Below are 15,850 nucleotides of genomic sequence, written 5' to 3' on the forward strand. Positions count from 1 at the left end.
TGCTTCTTGTTATTTGTGTGCGTAGGTTTATTGAGTTGATGCTGTGTTTGTGAGTGCACATTAGTTTGCATGAGCTTGTCCTTGTGTGTGTGTGTGTGTGTGTGTGTGTGTGTGTGTGTGTGTGTGTGTGTGTGTGTGTGTGTGTGTGTGTGTGTGATTCCTATGAGGATGTGACTGTGTGTGCACGAGTTTAAACGAGTGTGTGTGGCAGCACTGCTTGTTAGCGGCACTGAGCCCCTTCTCACTGTAATCTCTTTGTTTATGCAGTGCGAAAAGGGCCTTTCAGGGGCATGAACTCCCCACGCTCTTATCCCACTGCGCCTCTCACCCCAAGCAGACCCTCATGCCCCACCACCACCCTTCCGACACCAGCTTTGCTCCCACCACCTCCGTCATCTGACTCAACCCCTGCCCAACACTGTGTCCCCTTGTCCTTGCTTCCTGTCTAACTTCGTTAGCATTCAAATCATAAGCCATACGTTCTGTAAGAGATAAGCCAGGATTCACAGAAAAATACTGCCTGGCACCTTATTCTTGCAAACTGTAAATCAAAATCGGTTGAGTTTACTTCAGTTGCTCAGACCAGCTCTGTCAAAGAAGTCGGCATCTAATTTTTATACCTTTTGGTATTTAGAAACAGAATATAAGATGGGTAGCCCTGCAACTGTTGCAGGGAATTTTTTAACTTCAAGCAATTTGCTTCACTGAGCTCACTGCACACACACCTTAACCTCAGCAGGCATAGGACACCAGTATGTGCCTGTTCATAATATCAGCAAAGCCACTGCATATACGCAGCATATAGCATTTGAAAAAAGGGCCATCCTACTTTTAAAGTACATTTGCCAAACCAATTTTTAGTAGTAAGCTGACATTCACAGCATTGGTATTGATATATCAATACCAATGCTGTGAATGAGCTCCAAGTGCTGGTATAAAATAACAATAATCTCTAACCAAAATAACTCCAGAATACTTAGTTTAAAATCCCTTAAAAACAAAAGTGTTGCTAGTTGCCCGAGTAACTGCCAGCATTGTTTCTATTAGATTTTTACTGGATTCAAATGAATTGGTCATGCTCGATTTAGATTGCTAAATTCAATCATAATTTGGTCGATTAATCACACTTAACAGATAAGAGAAAATCATAAAAGTTTAAAGCTGGTTCAAGCTTTGCCACTGAATGCTTTGGCAATAAATTCCCATTCATTCGTAACATCATTAGCTGCTTCCATGTTCTTTTTCTTTATCTTTCTTCTTTTATCCTGCTTTCTCTATTCAGTGCCTCTTTTAATCAAAAAGAGTCTTTAATCAAAAGTCTTTTCTCCCTACATTCTAGCCCTGACCTCTGAACTTGCTCTCATTGCTTTCCTTTGAAGTCTTCAGTAAAAAAACTATTTTGAATCGCTGGCAGCATGTATCTAATTGTTTGGTAAAGTCTGTGAGGAAGAGTGATTACACAGCATTAGTGCTTTGCCTAGCAGACGGTATTATCAGGTGGTCAAATGGTGGCCTTTTGGCAGGCCTAGAGAAGCGGGTGTCATAAGCAGTGATCTGTGAATAAGTGCGTTTGTGTGTGTGTGTCTGGACCGGTGTACGTGCTTTTATATCAGTATGCGTCCCTGTGTTCGTGCAGGTGTCGGGGTCACAGGCAGTTTGTAGGTTAGCCCCCCTGCCCCGGGTGTCACTATGCTCTGTTTGGCCCTAAACAACCACTAATATGGGACTCTTCTCTTCTCTTCTGGCAGGTATAAGTATATGCAAGGCTGGAAGAGAGGGGGAGTAGGAGAAAACAACGGTGAATAGGACCAGCCACAGAGGCTGAAAGGTTTTATTGGGCTATGCTATTCTTGGCTGGAGAAAACAGTTGTCGTTAGCCAAAGAACCACGTGTAGCTCTTTTATTAGCCTAAACTCCTACATAATCTGGGCAAAACCAGGTTAGTTCTACAGGGTAATTATAAACACTAGATCCCTGTGTTTTTAAATGAGTGTTTTTGGAATCATGGAAAGTATTACTATATTTATGACAAAGGGAAATAAAACTAAGAAAGTTAAAGAATTTAGATTATGTCATACATACCCGAAGACGCTATCTTCCCTTGGTTGATAGCTATTGCAATGTAGTTGCAATAGCAACAGGCACATGTGTTCTCTATAGCTGATTGAACTGCTGTTGAAAGTTTCCATGCTATGCCTCTCTCTCATAAAGGCTTTTGAATTTAGTGTACTGTGCAAAAGTCTTGGAATAGCATTATTTGTTTTAGTTTATTTGGAAAACTGGAAACAGGTGCAGTGATTTATTGAACCATGTGCAAACACACATGAAAATACAATATATGAGGCAGCAGCACCAAGTCTTCCCAATCTTTTCTTTAGATTTGTGATGCCTTTTGTTACGCGTTTTGTCAAAACAATCCCACAGCGCTTCAGTGATGTTTAGTCCCGGGGTCTGGGGAAGCCATTTTGCCTTTTCTCTGCATTGGCAGTATGTTTGCGATCATTGTTATGCTGAAAAATAAAGCCATTGCCAAACAGATGCTTTCCAGATCAAAAATCAGATGGTACTTTCCTGCATTTATGATTGAATTTGACAAGATGTTAAAAACAGCTCCAAACCATGATGGAGCCTCCACCATGTTTTACATATGGCCTCTTTTGTCCTCCAATTTTTTTCCTCCAAATTTTTTTTTAAAGACACACTGCACACTGTGGTATGCCTAGATATGCCTAGTTCTCAGCTAATAGTACTTTGTTGGCACAAAAATCATCTTTTATGGCTGCCAAACAGTATTGTTTGGCATTTTTTAAAGATTCCTAGTAACATGTTACCAATAACAAAGAGGCTAAACATTTACAAGTTAACAGCAACTTTGGCTATTAGGCACAATACTGATTTATCCCTCGGGTTAGACATACACTGAAAATAAGTGAAAAAGCAGTCAATGTCCAAAAGAAAAATGTGAAAGAGAAAAGTACCGCTGAAGACCAATTGTGAAATCTGCCTCCTTGGCAGTATATAAAGAGAAAGAAAAATAAAAATGGCACAAGACACGTGCACAGTGCCTTATATAAAATAGGTTAACATGTTTGTACTGCTGACAAGGATTGCTGTTTCACTACAATAATTAAGCTGTAACTAAAATGTGAGGAGAGTGTGGAGTTGTTGCCGGCATGCTTGTTGTTTTGGATAAAATGCTCTAGCGTGACACACAGTAACTCGGAGACATCTGCACTTTTAAACCGAAAACCAAAGAGATGCAAACAGAAGCTAAGCTGAGGATAAAGAAAAAACAACAACAAATGCCTCAACTCAAGTGTAACCAGAGGAAGCAGGTGCTTGACTGCATCTAAACAGAATCACAGAGGCTTTCCCTGCTGTAAGGTAGTAGTCATCAGAGTTTGACTTTCTGCAGTGTTGCACTGAGAGCTGAGATGCACTCGTTGCATAATTAATGTTAACAATCCAAGTTAGCAGTGCCAACCAGATGAAGAAAATTCTTCAAAGTCTGATCGCATTTCCAGCTAGAGCTGTATCAGATATTTTATGTGACAGATGGATAAACAAGCAGAGGCCAGTCATTGTGGGGAACAAAAAAAAGTGTTGGTGGGTGGCTGCAGATTGTGTTTTGCAGTATTTAGCAAGCTGTCTCATTTATGAATCAGAAAAAGTAGGCAGCAAAAACGATCCCACGAAGCAGGTGGGAAAACTCAACTCTCCTTTTTGCTCCCACTCAGGAAGTAGGTCTTCTGTTTTCTGTGTGCATGTCTACCTTAGCAAGACAAATTTAACATTCCACCCTTTTGGCCAGTTGGTTCCTCCTCCCAGCACCCTTTCCTATTCCTCAAGGGATTGTGGGGGTCTGGGGGGTGATGGTATGTGTGCGAGGGAGGTGGAAGGTGGGGGATTGCTTATTCTAGACTCACAGTTTGCGTGTGTGTGTGTGTGTGTGTGTGTGTGTGTGTGTGTGTGTGTGTTTCATCTTCTCTTAAAAACGACATCCTATGATTCCTATTTTGCTTATTTAGCTGTTTCCTATTAATCAAAAGTGTCTTCACTAACATTTAACATCAAAGTAATATTCGAGGCTTTCATTCTCTCTTTGCGTGCTGTGTGCCTAAGTGCAAAATAACAGGACATTAATCTTTCTGAAATGATCTAGAAAAACATTGTGTTTGCTACATAGCTTGATGGTACACGTGGGCATTCATCATGGATATATGCAAAAGAAATTCAGAAAATAATAGAAACATTTATGATATCATGATTACAGTTGTGGATACCTAATACTCCGTCTCAGTTTTCTTCTACCTCGCCCTAATCACATATCCCTTTCAGTGATTTTATGGCGGTTGTAAAGTGATACAGTGAGTGGTTTCACAATGACAATAACATGCTGTAAAACCCAATTCCCAGTCTATCATTAGGCTTTCATTAAGTTTAAGTGGCCCAACACCTAACTCTCTGTGATGTGTGAATGTGTTTTGTGTTACTTGTGCTGTGAGGGTATAAACTTGTTTACGCAGTCACCTTAGGGGACTTGACTTCCTTTTGGAGAAAAAAAAAAGCAAAGGCTCATAATAAGGTTTAGGTTAAGCATAGTTTGGCACAGACACCCTGCTGACCATCCAAAACCCACATGACCAGATTTCTAGCAGAAAACATGAGACACAGACGACAATCTTGAAGTGGTGTATTTTATGAGGATCTTTTTCTAAAGTTACCCAATTAGTTTAGATTAGATTAGATGAAACTTTATTAATCCCTCGGGTGGGTTCCTCCGGGAAATTCAGTTTCCAGTAGCAAAGCACCGAAAGAAGTTGCATGTTACAGATACATTAAGGGGAATGAGAGTAAGGATATAAGCATAAATACACCATATATACACATATATAGATACAGAATATACAATATGGATAAATAGGATTGCTCATTTGAGTGAGTATATTGCACAGTGATTATTGCACAGTCAAATATAAGAAAGAGACAAAAAAAAAAACAAAAGCACCTACAACTCAGTTGCTCCCGCCCTCCCTTGTCCCCCTGTTTCTCCTCCTCTCTCCCCTCCAGTGAGGAGTTAAACAGTCTGATGGCGTGTGGGACAAAGGAGTTTTTAAGTCTGTTGGTTTTTGACTTTGGGAGAAGCTGCCTGTCGCTGAATAGGCTCCTCTGATTGTTTACCAATCAAACGGTAGCAATTCATTTGCACATTCAAGCATGCAGACATTGTCAAAATGACCTCCTATAGTTTAAACTGAATGGGGATGAAAGGTGTTTTCAGTGACTTTGAATATGGCTTGGTTGTTGGTGCCAGACAGGCTTATCTACTGAGATTTTACCACAGAACCGGGGTTGAGAAGTGTCTGAAAAATGGACAGAAACCCAGTGAGTAGTTCTCTGGGTGAAAAGGTCTTGTTGATGTCAAAGGTCAGAGAGGAATAGCCAGACTGCTTTGAACTGATGGCAACAGCAACTCAAATAACTACTTGTTACTACCAAGGTGTGCAGATGAGCATCTCTGAATACACAACATTGTGAACCTTGAAGTAGATGGGCTACAGCAGCAGAAGACCACACTGGGTGCCACTCCCTTTGGCTAAGATCAGGGAATTTAGGGTACAGAAAGTTGGATAAATCTTGCCTGGGTCCGACCCAGCATATCTAAAAAATTGGCCAGTGAGTGTAAAGGAAAATAAATGCTTATAAAAAGAAATCCTGTCTGGCAGGATCTCACTAAATGGAAAAAATTCCTACTAGCATCCGACATGCAGTTCAGGGAGGGAATAAATATCTTATTTGTGGTTGGACAAATACTGGTTATGGTTATTAACATTGAGTTAATTTAACATTCTCTGAAATGATCTAAACATCACTCTGTAACTGCTTACTAAATAATATAAAATAATATATTATTTATTTTATCTTTCCATATTTGTGGGTAAAAAGGGGTTCTTCAGTGTTGCAGAGGTATTTTCTCATAAAGGTGAAAGGTCAAACAAGTACAAATTAGTGTTGAGGACAGAGGAGGACCTGACAGGCTTTAGTTTCTTTCACTGCTTCATCAACATCTCCCTGAACTCTGCGTTATTCCTCTCACCAATTCCTTGGCCCTAGGATGACTTTTGTTGGCTGTGTTTGCGACAGAAGGAGGAAATCGTATTTCTCTGGTGAGTTTGTGTCGTTTAAGTCAGGGTGAAAAGGCTTAGCATCACCTGTAATTTGCAGCCCTGTTGCTCCATCCTTAATCATTACCTTCCTATCCCATTTTGCACACAGCACTTCATACATTCCTTAGAGACCACTTTAATCATGTCTTCCCTACTTGTCTTGATCTAAATTGTTGCTAACTGCAGTGCTTTGTTTGAACATTTTAAAACTAAAACAACAAATGAACTCAACTAAACCACCATTTAGGTTTCCCTCAGGCGAAGGAGCTGAGGGTACAAATGGACTGGAGGAAGAGGAAGTACTACCGCAACTCTCACACACAGCTCTCCCACATCTACAAAGGATTGCTATGTAAATGCACCAGTGAATAGGAGTGAATGGACAGACTTAAAGCAGATTATGTTAAACCTCTTGTTAGTTTAAAGACATGCTGAAGTGAATGGGTGGGGATTAGCAGATGTGCTGCTGTGCCACGGAGGTGTTTCACTAAAATGGATTTAATCCCCTGTCTTTTAGTCAGTTCACACATCAAATAAAGGGATAAATGCTTCTAAAAGTGAGCCAGGAAAAGGTAAGGTGGTTTTTAAATCCCAAAGAAATCCGAATGTGGAGACAATGTGCTTGAATAGGTATATGCAGAGTCGCAAGTATCCCAAGTCCATTTATATATTTGGAATTTGAGCCCAGACAGAAATTACAGTAAGTGGCCTGTGAAAACCTTCAAGTCTTAACACCTACTTAAAAAAAAAAAAAAAAGTACTCTGGTAATCAGAAATTGACTCTCCTAACACTGCTGCACTGCTACACATTCAACTGTTTCGAAAAACAAAGAACAACAATCTCTATAAACTATGTGTAATTTTTATTCCTTTATCTAGTTAAAATTGCGTATCTACTTTACCCTCTATTCAAAATCGCTATGGATAGGGGTTTTTTTTCGCATGTTAGGACTGCACTTTATCAGAAGTAGTTCCTGGATGCTCTGTCTATTTATCATCCGCTCTCTTCCGCTTATCCAGCTCAGGGTCGTGTGGGGCCTTGAGCCTATCCCAGCTCACAAACTGTGAGAGGCAGGGTACACCCCAAACAGGTCGCCGGTCTGTCGCAGGGCTAACACAGACATACACATCCATTCACACTCACATCAGTTATAGGCAATTTAGAATCACCAATTAACCTAATGCTACTAAATGCATGTCTTCGGACTGTGGGAGGAAGCCAGAGTACCCAGAGAGAACCCACACGGAGAACGTGCAAACTCCACGCAAAAAGGCCTCGGCCTGATGGTGGATTCAAACCCACAAACTTCTAGCTGTGAGGCAACAAAGCTACATACAAAGCTGATACTTTCTGATCAACTACAATGAGGTTCATCTCACAGGATGCAATCAGAGAGGCAGAGGATGTCATATGTCATCTTTATCACCCTCAGCAGTCATTTCGTCATAGTATTTGCCAAAAGGCCAGTGATAGTCAAGGTCAATGGCACGCAATTCCATGGTACCACAATATTTGTAGATCCCTAGTTATAGATGATGGGAGTACTCATGATCTGATGACAGAATGGCGAGGAGTGAGAAGAGTCTCAGTGCTATAGACCTTCTATAAGATTAGCAACACGCTACAGAGATCTAGTTAACTTCACTCAAATTATAAAGCTGTTGTCTACATATAATGAAGTTTTTTTTCTTCCAAATATATTTATTGTTCTCCAGTTTTACAAGCAAAGGATGGATCCATTCTGAAATCTTTAAGCACACACTTTTAGACAAACAAACAAAGACAAAAAGGCAAAAAATGTAAAACAACAGTACCAAAAAACAGCACTCTACACTAGCGTTTAACACTTGGTTCTTTTACATTAATCCACTTTAGTAAGATGTTCTTCACTGCAGTGCAAGTAAGTAATAGACCTATTGAAAAATGTACTCTATCAGAGAGACCTCAAATAAGAAACTTTGGGTCCATCTCCATAATAATATCGGTATCTTTGCAGCTTATGACATTAGCAACGGCAATGAGTTAGGGTACCAATCTCTATCTAGCACATTGCTGGGTCGAAACTGTTTTAAGATTGGGAGATCTGTGTTAAATCTTGAACTGTATTGCTTTGGCATGATTACAAACTGAAAGTGATTTTAGCATATCTTTACATTCCCATTCACTGTCATTGATCTTAATAGAAAGAACCCTTTCTCATTTATCTCCAAGGTATTATAAAACCACGGGTGACACGGCAGTTAATAGTTTGCAGTTCTGGAGAGGCGATAGTTCAGGATTGCTAATTAAGATTGTGCAGTGCGATATATAGAGTCCATTTGGCGAGGAGGAAACTTCTGAATTGTACCTAACAACTCATTAGATGTATTATTTGTTTCTAATTTCCGAGATCAGAAATTAAATGTGTTTACTGGCAACTTTCAGTCCACCTCCTTTGAAGTGTTGACACTGAGAGCTACTGACAAGTGAAGTTGTTGTGTTATGACAGCTTGTCAAAAATGATGAAAGAGTGGATGCTGAATAAACTACTGACCCCAAGCACTTGCTGAGACTTATAATCTGAATGTGTAAAGGGGCCTGAACACTATTAGCATACAAGCAGTCAGAATAAACGGTGGTCTCTGCATCAGATTTAAAGACTTCTGAGCAACTCATTTGTGACGTAAAGTAGAAGTGTTGCTTGTATTTTTATGTCTTTGACCTCCTGTTATCAGTATAAGCTTTTTTTTGCTCTTAAATTTGAATTCCTCTAAATATCTCTTAAAGGTCAACTTCCTCCTTCTGTTATCTAAATTCTTCAAAAAAGCTTTCCTCTAAAAGGCTTCAGACATCTATTATTCTTCCCTCTTCTCCCCTTTGTTTTACTTGTCAGAGGCCTTTCTGTGCTTTTTTCTCTCTCCCTTTTTTCTTACTGCTCATCCTTCGCTCATGACAGTCTCAGCCATTCATCATAGACCCAGCATGAGGGTGACACCAGTGAAGAATAGCCTGTGTGTGTGTGTGTGTGTGTGTGTGTGTGTGTGTGTGTGTGTGTGTGTGTGTGTGTGTGTGTGTGTGTGTGTGTCATGGAGCACTGGTCTACAGTACCTTTAAAGTAACAGCTTTTAAAGGGATCATACCTCAATCTGCATATGATATTCTGTTCTCAGGCAAATCACCACAGACATTCATTACTTGCTTACACACACAGGGCTTCACAGCTATTGGGGATTGGGGGCAAATGCTGTCACAGTTTTTTAAAAGGCTTCCCGTGGTTAGACATGCTTGAAATGACATTCTGGTTCACTGGAGGAGGGGAGTGGGAAAAGGAGTGGAGAAGAAAAACACAGAAGTGGAGGGGGAGGGCAGCTAAGTTTGTTAGTTAAAAAAAAAAAAAAAAACCTTGGAAAGAGTAGAAATGGTAATAAAGAAAGCTGTGTGTCATTTAGGAAGGCATGAAACAGGAGAAACTTTGCTGTGATTTTCCAAAACGGAAAACGTTCCTATCTGGAATGGTCACTTCAAAATTTTGACTTTACAACCGAATCCAGGACTTCAGAAGTTCAGAAAGGGCAACAAAAAAAAAAGATTTTATTCAAAAATCAGATCACTGTAATCTTGTAGCAAGAAAGACACCAAATAGATGTATTTGGTTAATTAATTGTCAAAATACTAATTGAAATATCAAGTTACACAAGTGGCCGCTTCTTATTTGCTAAACATCCCCAGCTCGGCATCCTGCTTCAAAAACTGAGACTGGATCTTCTCTTTCACAGGAGAGGAAAATTGACAAGAACATTTATTACTGTTTGTATGGGAACAGGGCTTGAGAGAGGCAATGATGAGGGCAGACAGAAAGACGATAGGGCAGCGGCAGGGCAGGACGGTTTATTTGTGAAGTGATATTTTGCTCTCATCGAAGAGCGAGGGAGCCAGGCAGCCTATTGTTTGCCTTTAATGACCAACATGAACAAGTGTGAGAAAGAAAAGAAGTGCAAAGAACAGCGGCAGCAACAAAGAGGCAGATTAACATGAAAACAAAACCCCCATCTATTTAACCTCGAAACTTCAATGTTCAGCATTTTGTGTTTTGAGGAGGAAAAAAAAAAAAAGCTGCCCATTCTGTGGTGTTTCAGGTCTGTCATATTTTCAGCTAAAAGCAAAGTGTTACCAGCACACACGCACGTGCGCTCTCACAAACACACACACGTGGTTTTGTCGAAAGCATGCCTTACAGGCAAGAGGATAGCTCTGGAAAGGAAATGGTCTATTAGAGTGTCTCAACCCATTTATTTATTAGTATAAAAGCTCCAGGCTTGGGTGATGTAATCTCTAACAGCTCCTTCAAAGTGTCTAGGCCAGCTACTTGAATAGCACGCCACTGTGTGAAGAGGTGTTTTGAGTAGCTTTTCGTAAATCTGGGATTGTAAAGCAGAATTCTTCGGAATGATAAACCCGACTCCAGCCGTGCAGACTGTGGAGTCGTCGGTGACACAAACCTGAGTGCAGTTTTATTCAAATGTTGTTTTGCATATGCTCGTTCCAGCCTGCTGAAGACCAAAGCTAAAGGTCAATGCCTTAGGCTCAAAACCATATGCATAAAGGGTGTCTAAGTACACTACAGGTTAGCCTGCCTACGTGTTAACATGAACAATTCAAATCCACTCTATTAAACCACACCTAAAGTAGGGCCTCTTCCATATACAGTATATTTTTTCCCTTAATTATACTTGAAGTACTACACAGATTTATCCAGTACCTCCAGTGTTGGCAGTTACTCTGATATTCAGCTATTCTGATATATTTACTGAACATACATTGGTCCAATTTTCCCATTTAGGCCATGCAAACGCACAACAATTAGGATCCGCTGCAATCACATGAAAGGAAGTACATGTGGATGTTATATGATTTTCTTTTAGTTCCTGCAGTAATCTGAAATGTATTGTATGATCAATTGTAGCACTGCTTTATTGTTAGGTCAACACTTTATGTCAATCTCACCCGATTAACAGTCTTATTTCCAAAACAAAGTGTAAACAGATATCTATAAGTTGTTAAAGGTGCAGAATCCCACAGATAGTGCTGCTTGTTTTCAATGTCCTCCTCACCCTCCTCCTACTTTTTTTTTCTAAACCCCATCTTGCTCCTGTCTGCCTTCTGCCCCTGTTTTCTTTCCACCCATGTCCTCCCTCACCGTGTGTGTGTGTGTGTGTGTGTGTGTGTGTGTGTGTGTGTGTGTGTGTGTGTGTGTGTGTGTGTGTGTGTGTGTGGAGAGAGAGAGGGCTAGCCCTCCCTACAAGGCAAGTGAAGTAAACTCCCCCTTTTTGTCTGTCTCTCTCCCTCTCTCTCTCAGCTGGGCTGCTACTGTCAGACAGGGTTGGGGGGACAATCATCTCCAACTGCTGCTGCTGTTGCCGGTGTGTTCTGTGTGGTGTGGACTTTCTCACGTTTCGGTGGACCCACACAGACACACACACATTCGCACTCGCAGATTCAGGAGCTCGCATGCCTGATACTACCCCCGCCTCTCTTGCTACCCACTCTCTCTCTCTGGTGCATACATACACACTGAGAAGGAGCGACGGCGTGTGAGCGGATCCCATCGTGCGGAGAGCGCTGAAGAGAGGAGACCAGAGAAGAGAGGAGACCAGAGAAGAGAGGAGCGGCGGCACACTCTTACCATGCCAGTGCAGGGAGAAAGGCTGAAGCGCTGTTTGTCTCTCTGCTTCTGGAGCTGGAGTTCTCTACTATTGCTTGGACTGTTCTCTCTGCATGCGCAAGGACACGGTGAGTTACTGCAAACTTTCTCTGCTGACTGCTCCCCTGAACTTTTTGCTGTTTTTAAGTAGCTGCGTGCTGAAGTTGCTCCACAACAGCTCATTACGTCTCTTACTCCCGTTAACACTGTGAAGCATTGCTTTAGAGTTTTTTTTTGTTGTTTACCAGTTTTTAACTCATTAAGTCTTGCGTCTTAAATCTGTGCTATACCTTGCCCTTCATTTTGTGAAAGCAATCCATGATGACAATCTGTTTTAAACGTTAAATGCAAATGAAGTGGACATGATCCCAAATATCTATAGTATGTTGCTGTTTTTTCTGTGCGTTATAACTGATTTCCATGTCATTATGAAAAGGTTTTTAATAAGCACAGGGCAGTGTTTTGTCTCTTCCTTTGGGCTGTGATTTTGAAATGAGAAATTTGATTCGACACATTTTCAAGCAAGTCTATGATTTTTAAATTTGCGTATTTAACACATGCACATGAATGCTGCTGAAGCTAATATTCAACCAGCGGCTTGTGATGCAAAAAGAAGAAAGATGTTCCCATTTCATGAATTATCACACCCCTTTCAAAGCACTCTATGCTGCAATAATAACTGAGTCATATGTCAGTTCATTTACAATATATTTGTCATTTTCTTCAAGCACACTGAGAGGTGCATCCTCACAGACTGACACTGATGTTACACGCGCTGGCCGCTTTGTCTGTGACCATGTTTGGTATTTCAACTGTGATTTGTTATGTGTTGGAGGGAGAACGTGTCAGATTCAAAACTCTGTTGCGTTTAGTGCCATCACACTTGTTTTTAAAGCTGCAGTAAGTAGAAATAAAGAGTCTGACAGGAGACGGTTCATTCGTCTTATTTAACAGTGCCTGAGTTTCATCTTCAAATCGAATTTGAACCCCAATCTCCTAAGTGAAAGTCTTATGCTTAACTGATGGGATTACCACAAATGGTTACATTTTCAGGCTTTATATTACCGCATTTATACTTCACTTGACCCTCTACATGCCAGACTGAAAAGAAGTGCAGTTAACTCAAATCTGTGGACGTGAGCCAGATTTTCTAAAGCCTCGGGGAAGGTCAAGAAGCTATGGTTCGTCTAATTCTACTTCAATTACAACATCCTCAAATGTTATATTGAATTTTTTTTCCAGCGACAATAAAAAGGTGCTCCCTAGCTCAGCTTTAAGGGTTGACTCGCAGCCTCTGTTATTTTTCATGCCCTCTTCTAGGGTTAACTGTAACAAGAGCATTTTGTAGATTTTCCTCCCAATCAGTAATTTAAAAACAAAGTTTGGTTTTCAAGAGTTTAAATGTTAGTCTTTCCACTGTTCAGTTAAACACAGAGTGTAGATTTGGACAGTGTTTCTAATGAATGATGGTGTCTGCGTTTATTTATCTATCTCTTTCTTTATCGTTGATCTATTTAAAGTCATTGTAGGCTATTTCAGCCGGGAGCCCTGAAGTTAAGCCAGCAAACGCTCATACCTCATGCTCAGTATGTTATGTGCCGAGGTCTTCCTGCGACCTCTGGCAGCAAGTCATCTCCTCTGTCTTGTATATCTTTCCTGTCATTGTCACTGGGTGGTTTTCCAGAAGCAGTCTGTGCCGAGCTCCCTCCTTCTGATTTACTCGCTTTGTTTTCAGGTGCTGCTTCATAATTTATAACTGGAGCTTTGGAAGGAATAACAGTTATTTTAAATATTATGTGCTTTTAAGCATGAAACTGCACACCTGAGTGCACAGGGGTGCAAACTGACAAAGTGTCGACATGTTTTAGATGCACGGTAACGCCGACTGCTCCGTCCAAGATGCCGCAGAACAGCTGCCAGCAAAGAAGAACTGTTAAATCTGACACAATGTTGGACCTCACCCAAGATTTCTTGTTTGTGTTATGCTCCTAGTTAGTCATTCACAGTGTGTGTTTTTTCTATTTGTAAGGCATTTGCTGAGAAAATCTTCAGTCCAGTTTTCATAAATCCTTCCCGGCATTGCCAGTATTTAGAAGCTAAAAGAATGAAAAATGACTATTTATATGTAAGCGTTAGAACACTGCTCTGTGCTGAATAGCCTTTAAATTCTTAGCGTGTGAATTTGAGATGCTAGGATTTAATTCATTGTCTTATTTTATTTGCTGGCATCAGCAAAATTCACATAATAAACAGAAACACAAAAAAGGGACTGTGCTGATCCAAACTGTCCAAACTGTATTCAGAAAGCATTTCTCCTGAGGCCTGTTAGTCGCATTTATTGGCTTGCGCGTAGATGACTGATTGGACCAGCAACAGGCCTATTCATCGGCTGACATACAGATGATTGATTGTCAATAAATTCAGCCGTGACTCAACAGGCAAACATTTGCCAATTAAAAGAAGTTGTGAGACGGAGCGAGGTGGTTGTTATGTACAAGACTGTCTCCGTCTCCTTTTCTCTTTCTGTATCTTAATTTCCTCGGTGCATTGTCTTTGTTCCGTAACAACTCACAAATAACTTGGTAGACTGAATAGATGTCTATACCTGGGATTCCTTGTTCATGTTGCCACAGGTGAGTAGTTAAATAGTTAAATGGAGTAGTTAATTTTCTAAACAGCCAGTAAAATGCCTACTCTGTTGTGTCTGCATAAAAGTCACATTTTGCCCTCTGGCATTTATACGCCATTGTCTGTGCGGTAAACAAATAGGTAACATTGTATTCCTTATTGTCGCATAGTGGGCATAGGCAGTATAGGGAAATCACACTCTTATGCACACTTTATGAATCTCATACACACAAATCTTTTGTGACCTTCCACCTACACCACGCTGCAGCCTTCAATGTGAGTTCTGGGAAGTGAGGAGCGAGCGTGATAGCTTACATTTCATTGTCCTTGGTGGAAATAAGCACGGCTGTATCAGTTTTCACAGTCAAAGCTCCGCCAGTTGCTTTGCTTTTGTCACTGCTCTCTAATGAGACTGTTGCTCTCTGTGGAATTTCAGGTGTTATTTTATCTGAATAAAACATTTACCTGGTTTTTGGCCAAGATATACACATCACACTTGCTGCCTGTGTTCTCGAGCTCCTAAGAATTTGCCATAGTTCTTTGAGTTTATTGTAAAAGTGACATACTTCATACTTACGGATTGCCCTGGCTGTTAGTTTTTGAGAAAATCAAAAGCAGTGAAAGAGATGATTCCCATCAACTCCAAGTGAATTCATTCAATTGCATTTAGGGATGCAGAGAGGCTCTCTGAAGATACTCTGCTCTGAGGAAGTCATTAGGCATTTTGGAATAAAACACAGCTTTAAAAAAATAAGAAAAGAAGCACTTGAGATGTGACTCAGTGTACCGTGCCGTTAGTTGTGCTTTCCATTCCTCACCCTTAAAGCTTTCTGACAGGATGTGTTCTGTTCACATGCAGAAAACTGATACCTCATTAGAACTACTGATGTCCTGACTGTAACGTTGAACCAGAGGGGGAACATTTTAGTGCTTGTTATTGGTTTTCTATTAGTATTTGTTTTCCCTTTGTCAATTTTCTATGTGATTTTTTTTTCCCCTTCTTTTTCTTCTTCAGTTTGCACCAAAAACCATGGCCTGACCAGGCTTAACAACCTGGTACCCAGAAGACTAATGTGGTGACATTTGAGAATTTCTTGTTCTACTATAAAAGTAATGACACAGATATGAGTCTCAAATACACCATTTTTGATACTGACACTTAAGGGGCCTGTAAGTGTTGGGCTACTCCTTTTAATCTTTGAATTCAGGTGTTTTCAGTTACATTGTCATAGATGTATAAAACCAAGCTCCTAGCCATGCAATCTGCCTTTACAAACATTTGTAAAATACTGGGACATTCTATAGATCTCACTGAATTGGAGTGTGATACTGCAAATAGATTGTCACTACTGCAACAAGCCAGTTTATGAAAGT

The 15,850-nt window shown here is 40.5% G+C and overlaps 1 protein-coding gene across 1 annotated transcript in view; it reads left to right on the top strand.

The window, feature by feature from the left end:
• Positions 1-15,850, top strand: part of bmpr1ba (bone morphogenetic protein receptor, type IBa) — a 63,325-nt gene that overhangs the window by 29,843 nt on the left and 17,632 nt on the right. The window contains exon 3 of the mRNA XM_013914032.1: positions 11,504-11,937. Coding sequence (XP_013769486.1) covers positions 11,832-11,937 — 106 coding nt within the window. The 5' untranslated portion in view covers positions 11,504-11,831. The remainder of the gene's footprint in view (positions 1-11,503; positions 11,938-15,850) is intronic.

The sequence above is a fragment of the Pundamilia nyererei genome, unplaced genomic scaffold, assembly GCF_000239375.1.
Source record: "Pundamilia nyererei isolate P.nyererei 1_Seehausen unplaced genomic scaffold, PunNye1.0 scaffold00006, whole genome shotgun sequence".
Lineage (NCBI taxonomy): Eukaryota > Metazoa > Chordata > Actinopteri > Cichliformes > Cichlidae > Pundamilia > Pundamilia nyererei.